An 8484-nucleotide genomic window follows, 5' to 3' on the forward strand; every position below is an offset into this window, starting at 1 on the left:
GGGGGAGCGGGAGGGAGCGGGGTGTAACATTTGCTGAATGCTCTGTGCAAAAATGACTAGAAATGTAGACCAAGCCTAAAGTAGCACTTCCTGACCTTTCTCACGTCACGGTGCACCCAGAACACTGCCATGTTTGTTCAGCACCCTGAGGTTAACAGATGAAGTTGCTCTAAGTTGGAAGCAGTAAGCCTGGTGCTGTCCACTGTCCCAGGCCCTGCTCAGCTCCTGTGAACTATAGGGATTGGAATATTGGCACAACTGCAGCTCACTGCTTTGACATATCAGTTGGGAAATTCTGTCCCAATGACCTATAAGCCATATTTATACTGAAGAGCTAGGTTTATTTTGTGTTATCTTTGAGGAAATATACAAGTACCAGCATCAAATAATAGGATAAGGGAATTCTTGTCAAAGCATCATAGACACCACACCATTTGGCCAGTAGGTGCTGTATAGTTTTAACTGTAGTTTTCCTGCCTTGTGGCTGGTAGTAAATTGAGTGACCTTAAGAGATTCAGGCCTAACATTTCCAATCTGAACAAACAGGCACTTAATTTTCAGTTCTAACCCTGTGACACCTTAGGGTTCCCCAGAATGTGATTTAGAAAATCATGGCCTTGATGATAAACTGTTGAGATGTCTACATTGCACCCCTTTTCAGTCAAGTGTCATTTCTCATAACAGACAAAATAATTGTGACTTATCATATATATATATGTGACTTATCACATATATATATATATTAGTTAGTTCTAGTATGTCTACCATGTGATTTGGCTTTTCTTATTTTAAAAACCCCTAAGTGGGACATTTGTTGTAGATGCCCTTCTATTCAGTATCATGGATTTGTTTTACTTTGTGGCTGCTGAGTGACATTGAGTTGCTAGATGCCAGAGCAGGCTGCTTGGCTCTGTTTTACCCCTTAGTCTGGCAGCCAACTCCTAAATTATGTCCTGTAGCCTCTGCAGGGATATAGGGAAGAAAAGGTAGATGAATCGACCTAAATTCCTTTTGAGGCCTGGGAGAAAATATTCCAAGCACACTTCCTGCAGTGTCATCATTTTTGTATTTGAAGAATGCCACGCTTTGAGGGGAGTGGGACAGTGCAGTGAAGAAGACGTGTTCCGCTAGGTCTACTGGGTATTGTAGACATAGACTAGCTAGGCTGAAGGAGAAGAGTTGTAGGAGTATAGTGATTGCAGAACTGACCATATGAACACTTGTACATTTTACTTATTTTCTTAAAGCTATTAAGTATTTCTCCCTTTTAAGTATGTTTTTAAAATGGTACAATTTCTCCAACCATGTTCTGTGTTTCACCTCTGACGTTTTCTCATCTAGCTGATAAAATGTCTTTTCTTTTCATTTTACCCTATATAGTCAGTATTCACTAGAATGGCGGTTATGAAAGCTTTGAATAAGATAAACGAAGAGGATTTCCGCAAGTAAGTAGAAACATGGAAACGAGGAAGCATCATGGAACTTTAGAAGAAAGGGATTGGTAGCGAGAGTTTGGGTTATTTGTCTTTAAGACAAGACTGGAGGTATTTCAGCGAGCAGGATTGTGCCTTAGTCATCATTCTATCCCCAATCCCTGGCTCAGTACTTGGCATGCATTGGTGTTCAATACATGTTTGTCAAATAAATTTGAATTTAAGAGTCAAGTCCAACTTCTTCATCTTATAGAAGAGGATATAGCAATTCATAGAGGGAATCGACTTGCTTATTATTTCAACTGGGTAACAGAGTAGGAATTTAGAGCCAGGTTTCCTGACTCCCCAGTCCAAGCCCTGCATTTTGTAGTATTATCCACCTCCAGAAAAGGAAGAAAATATGCTGAAATGCAATAAGCCTTATGTTTCAATTCTCAGTGTGTTTATTTTATTTAATAATATGTTATAGTTTATCCTTCTAGGAGATCCTTGAATAAATTTCAGACAATGAAGTTATGAAGAAGGTTTCCTATATTTTACTGACTAAAAATGAGTCTCACAATGAAAATATTTTTATTAAATTTTCTAAAGTAAGGACAGTTACTCTCTATCAGCAATAATTCTTGAGTTCCTACGTGATTTCTTTGTTGAGACATCTTGGGAAACTGTATGACATTTTCAAGACAAACATTTTGTGTTAAGTCCACATCTAGTCACTTACAGGGATACTCCAGTTCATGGCTTTGGAGGTTCCCAGGTGGTGGGCAGAGATTAAAGCCATACGCTGCTCTTCCCTGTCTGTTCTCCGGTGAAGTTTCTTGCTAAAAGGGCAGGAAAAAGAGTGGACATTCCACTTTTTCTGACTCTTTGGTCTGATTCCAAAGGTCTCTGTTGGAATGAGAAGGAAAAAAAAAAGTACCCTCCCCACAGGTGTGACCAATCTCATTGCACACCGGCTTGACCCAAATGCTTGAGGATTTTTGTAAGCCAGCAGCAAGTGTTCAGAGGTAGCAAAATGGCTAAAGAATCTGGAGAGGCTTCTACTTCATATATACGGAATTTTCTCCCAAATTTCAAGGCCATTGGAATTATCACCTGGGAGCATGATGCCTCCTGGGCGTGAAAGGCAGTAGTAAACCAGAGCCTGACCTCCTCGGTGACCCTCTCCTGGAGGCTAAAAGACCCGTATGGATCCTAAACTGAAAGTCAGGGAGAGGCTGAGTCCTTGAGAGACTCAGGCCCTGTGTGTCTGGAACAACGATGACTCATTGTCATGGTTCATTATCATGTCCGGAATATCGTAGCTATAAAATTTATTTTGTTTTGCAGGCAGTTTCCTTGTCCTCCAAACTCACCCAAGGCTGTATGCTCTGTTCTTGAAATGGAATGTGCTCATGGTGCTGTCTTTGTGGCTGGTAATATTTTTTTGTCTAGAATACACTTACACTGCCAACCTGCTCACCTTTCTGAAAAACTCAACCGACTCCTCCTCTCTTTCCTCCTTCTTGTTATTAGATTCTGAGTGGTTAACTCTTTGAGAACTAGAACTGATAGTCAAGCTTATTTTAGGTTGTATAGGTATTCTTAAGGTCACTCGGGAGATTTGTTATTTAGAATGCCATGCCAAAAGGAAATGACACTTCCCAGGTCGTAATAGCTTTCATCAGAGATGGCCGAGTGGAAATATGAGTAGATGGCGAGACCCAAAACTGGCCAGGAGAAACACAGCCGTGGAGAGGATTTTTTTTTTGTAACATGAACACAAACTTGCAAAAATAATTTTATTATCTGCAAAATGACTAAACACTTGGCTTCTGCCTGAAAAGAAATTGTTGCGTTGACTTTCCCAAGGGTAATCTAGCAGACAGTTTTTGTTTTGAAAGCTACAGCTGTTTTGTAGTAATAGCTGAAATGAAATTGATATTTAGTTTTGACTATTGAATGAAATGAGGTAATGAAAGCTCCCTTCCTTAGGGGAGCTTTATTCATAAACCAATGAGTCATATTCTGTTAGGGTGGTTTTTTTTTTCAAGTATAAAAACTTCAAAATTTCCTGTATTTGAATTCTTTGGAATATATTATCACCAATGACTATTACATTGAAAGTGTTATTAATCATCTGTAAAAGCAATAGTTGTTCTCTTTAAAAAAAAAAATCCTTGGTGAGTTCTGTAATAATATAACCTGTTTTGTCAACCAGTCAGATTAATAAATATATTGAGCATTCCTTTAGAACTCATTTAATGATTCATATTATGTTGTTAGCTATCTCTTCTATTGTTACCTTAAATATTATCACTTAATTTTCTACCTGTCTATATGTTGGCTCCCCAAATTAGATTGTAAGTTAATTGAAGGCTAAGCCTTGTTTTATTTATTTATTTATTTATTTATTTATTTTTATTATTATTTGCTAAGCCTTGTTTTATATCATAGGGCAGTGATGGCGAACCTATGACACGCGAACTCATTTTTTTGGTTAATTTTTCTTTGTTAAATGGCATTTAAATATATAAAATAAATATCAAAAATATAAGTCTTTGTTTTACTATGGTTGCAAATATCAAAAAATTTCTATATGTGACACGGCACCAGAGTTAAGTTAGGGTTTTTCAAAATGCTGACACGCCGAGCTCAAAAGGTTCGCCATCACTGTCATAGGGTATTGGTATGCAATACATAGTTGTTGCTTTTTTGTTCTTATTCCATTGTGTTAATCACATCATTCCATCAAGCCTACCTTGTATTTCTCTGGCAGGGAGATATAATAAATACTCCAGGAATCTGCCACAAACTCCTTGGATAATTGATGGAGAAAGGAAGCTGGAATCTTCAGTGGAAGAATTAATTTCAGATCATCTTTTGACAGTATTCAAAGCAGAGAGTAAGTGTTACATTACTCACATTTTAAATACATTGTCATTCATGAACAGACTTTTTGGAGGTGGCAGGAAAGATTTCTACGTTTTTAAAATCACCACCAAGTCTGGGCCCCTGGCCTGGCAGCTTCCCATAAACAGGCACGGCCATGGCTGAGCTCCCCTGACCGGGGCTGGATTTGGGCCAAGGTGCCAAGGATTTCTTTCCCTTTTCAAAATGACTGCTCTTTCCTGGGAAAATTCAAAACAATCGAAACTACTTTAAATGAATGCACTGACGCGCTGGCCTTGGGACACCTCAGCTTTGACCTCTTTGGTGGCATTTGAGGAAATTAAAATACAGCTTGCACAGTCAGCGCTTGACACATGCCTGGCTTCTGTCACAGTCACTAAAATGTCCTGGGAAAAAGCTGAAGCCCAGAGAAAAGAAACCAACCGCTACCATTTTACGAAGACTTAATGGGAGTCGTGCTGCGTTTTAACTCCATAGGCATTAATGAGCCCAGGTTTGGGGGATGAGTCAGATCCGGGCAGGTTTAGTTGTCTTTGTCTTGATAGGCCTGTTAGGCCAAAGGCAGCATAAAGCCTCATGATTTCACCGAGGAGTAGACTAGCGGAAAGGGGCTGAGATTTCAACCACAGGAAATCATGTCCGTCAGGAAAAACTCTGGGCAGGACGTCAATCACTCTTGAAGTGGGTTTCCTGAAATAATTAGAACACCTTTTTTGAGGAATCAACTCAACGTCCATCCTTCCCTCTGAAACACCTTAAAACAAGCTTGCTGTAGGAATGGCAAGCAGTGGCTGAGATGACATATGGCTGTCCCTTCCCGCTCTCTGCTTGTAAAGAGAAGCACTTCAAACCCCACCCCGCTTATAATTTGTTGCCTATTATATAGAGCAGCCCTCTTTGTAAGGGCCTTTTAAGAATTGTTTAACTGAGTGAAGAAGAAAGTAAGCTAGCAAACTAGTATTTTCCAGAATCCTAGCAGTAATGACTCCGGGTTACTGCCATGAGCTTTAATCTACTGAATCTACTATTCGCACATTAGCTGTCTTATAAAACTTATCCAAGTCGTGGAGAAGTGAAAATACAGCTTTGGCACAAGAAGTCTCTTTCAAACTTTTTTGTGGCCACCTCACTCCTTTTCTGTAAGATTCAAGAAACATTCAATTCTGATTATGTGGGTCCCCAGGAAGCCCCCTCTGTGACCAGGGCTGCCGGGGGCTCTGACCCAGCGGTGTGTTTCACCCTTGCAGTCTTTCATGAAGGCACTCCATTGTCATTTTCTATTTGAGGGGGAAAATCTGTCCCCAAGCTGGAAATAAGTAAAACTGTATGTGTAACATATATGGTTGTGTGTGCTGAGGAAGTTTATTGAGAGCCACTTAAGAAAAAGCGTATTTCTGGAGGCCACTGTGCTCATGGGCTTCTTGTCATGATAAGACCTTGTTGTTTGAAAGGCCTGAGTAATAGCATCCATTTTTCTAAACCCCTGCTTCTCAGATAAATTACTTGTTATTTCTGGGGTTCACCTCTGACAACTCAGGGAAGATGGTTCTGACTGTGAGACCTCCACGTTTTACAGCTCGATGAAAATAAGCCGGTGTTGCACGAAGCAGCCTAGCTACTTCAGAAAGGTTCCTTCCCCTAAGTGGGAGATACAAACTTGTCTCTCAGTCACTTCATGTTATGCACTTTCGAATTCCCTAGGTGATGAGTAATAAACTTGAACACTCTCAAAATCAAAGAAAAATTTTCCCCTAACACACTTACTCCATCGCTCAGTGAGTAAGTGTTTGTCATGGCGGCTCCCTGCTGAAAACTGGTCAATGACTGAGCTACAGGATCAAGTCCCCACCACTTCACTTGACATCCTAATGTTATCAGCTGGTCTCTGCCCCGTTGTCTGCTCCTGGGTCTGAGGCCACTGCAGACCAGCTGAACCACATACATAGTTCCTGATCCTTCTTACCCTAGGCTTTCTATTTGTTTTTGAAACATCTGTTTCTTTGAGCAGAAGAATCAAAGCACTTATAGGGTTTAGAAAATGCAACTAAGTTTTAAACAATGTGTTTCCCAGAATGGCAGTGGCTCCTTCCCCCCCCCTTTTTTTTTATCAGCTATTATTCATAATTGCCTATGAATAAAGTTTTGAAGTTTGCCCCCAAAAGTGTTTTTCCATGTGGGATCCAAATTTCTAACATTTTCCTAAAATATACAGTAAATACCCCTTCTCCCTCTGTCTGGAAGGATTATGATGTTTCTCTGGACTTCTCCAGAGCCTCGCTTTCTGCCCCTCTTTCTTGTTGATGTGCTGGAATTTGTGAGAAGTTAGATAGACTGATTTATGAGTTTGAGATTTCTGGTCTGATTTAGCAGTCACTGTTGCTGGTGTGGCTCAGTCACTGTGGATTCCTGCTTCCCTGACATTATGGCTAGTTTGGAGATGGAGGTGAACAGGTATAAGACAAATCATAGCCATAAGGAGTCGGTATTTTTCAGCTTCCCAGATGCCATTTTAACTCTCCATTTAGCTCTCCATCCCCAGTTAGTGCTACTCTTGAGTGTGTTGACTAACTGAAAGCTACTAATGTTGCTTCATGTGTATTAACAGCTTGACAATGGAGTGGAAGCATGGAATGGATGGTTCTTTGGGACTTACTGGCCCATGGAATCCCACTCCCTGCCTGACCTAGATTTTCTACTGGCCAGTCCTATGGAATAATGCAGCACAGCCTACCCAGACTGATAAGCCTCACTCACAGCTTGAATTCTAGACCTGCCTTGGATAGCTAGTGCTTAGCTAGCCAGTCCTTGGTTGCTTCTCTCTGTGAGAGCCACAGCTTTGGGCCCTGAGCATAGAGAGGAGCCCACTCTGCCATGGCAGTGCCTGACACCCTACAGCTCGGAGCCCATGTTTCCAGCAGGGGTTGGCCCTGGCTTGCTAACGTGATTTTTTAAAGATGAAGGAAGGGTGAAATCCTGCTTTCTTCACAGCTAACCATACTGGAAAGGAGGGCTAATCTTGAGTGTAGTTTTCATAGGACTTTAAAGCTTTTAGCCTTCCCTTTTTAAAAATCTACATGAGAACTTTGCATTTAGAATCTTCCCTGGGAAGATTTAACAATGGCTGTTAAAAAGGAATTCACCCTCCTCCCACCTTCCCATCTGCTCATCCCATAGTCTTGTTCTCCCTTATCTCGTGCTTTCCAGAGTGGCTGGCCTACCGAGGAATAAATAAAAATCTCATCGCTCTCGCTGCACTGTGCTCTCAGTGCAGGAATGCTCCCGTACTTCTCCTGCCCCAGCCCTCCACTATTTGATGGTCCATATCCCTGCATAAACAGTAAGCTCTGGGAGGACAAGAGCTATGTCCGCCTTGTGTGCCTTTGTCTTCCATCATCTCGCACAGTGCCTTGCACACACAGCCTGTACATATTTGTTCCCGAATGAAAGAATCAGGGTGTGAGCTCTATGTTCAGAGACCTTAAACTCTACCACTCTGATGATTGACCAGGCTTTCAAAAACATTCCAGCCTTTCCCAGTCTTTGGTCCAAGACTCGTCTTGCTTTCCGTGGGCACAAGTCTGAGCATTTTTGGCTGTCTTCGCGGTGGTGCAGTATGGACAATGGTTAAGAAACTCTGGAGCCAGACTACCTGGTTCAAATCTTGACCATACCACTTATCCGTGATGTGATCTTAGATAAGTTACTTATCCTCTCTCTGTATCACCTGCCTTATAAATAAAATGGAGATAATGTCAGTGTCTATCTCATAATGTTAACCTATCTCATAGTGTTAACACATATGAAACGTTTAGAATAATGCCTCTCATGTTAATGTGGGCTGTGGTGATGATGATGAAATCATTAGTCAGTTCTATTTCTAAAAAAGCTGTCATGTGACACTTCTCCCCTCACTTTTTTTTTAAAACCACTTCCCATTTCAATATTTGCAGCTTTTAGTCTGTGATGACCCATCGATCTTAAAATGAACGCTAGTTTTGTCACAGTTCCAGCTTAGATTTGCTTATATAATGAATTTGCGTTAGAGTTAAATATTTCCTCCCTCCTTTCCCTTTCATAGAGTTTAATTATCAAATAAATGTTTTTGTTTTGTTTTAAGGAAAAGAAGAAAGTAGATGATAGACCTTTCACCATAAGTTGT

The 8484-nt window shown here is 40.8% G+C and overlaps 1 protein-coding gene across 1 annotated transcript in view; it reads left to right on the forward strand.

Moving 5' to 3' along the window:
- Nucleotides 1-8484, forward strand: part of PUS10 (pseudouridylate synthase 10) — a 56806-nt gene that overhangs the window by 33525 nt on the left and 14797 nt on the right. The window contains exons 9-11 of the mRNA XM_005884644.2: nucleotides 1381-1445; nucleotides 2763-2848; nucleotides 4192-4317. Coding sequence (XP_005884706.1) covers nucleotides 1381-1445; nucleotides 2763-2848; nucleotides 4192-4317 — 277 coding nt within the window. The remainder of the gene's footprint in view (nucleotides 1-1380; nucleotides 1446-2762; nucleotides 2849-4191; nucleotides 4318-8484) is intronic.

Source organism: Myotis brandtii, unplaced genomic scaffold, assembly GCF_000412655.1.
Source record: "Myotis brandtii unplaced genomic scaffold, ASM41265v1 scaffold84, whole genome shotgun sequence".
Lineage (NCBI taxonomy): Eukaryota > Metazoa > Chordata > Mammalia > Chiroptera > Vespertilionidae > Myotis > Myotis brandtii.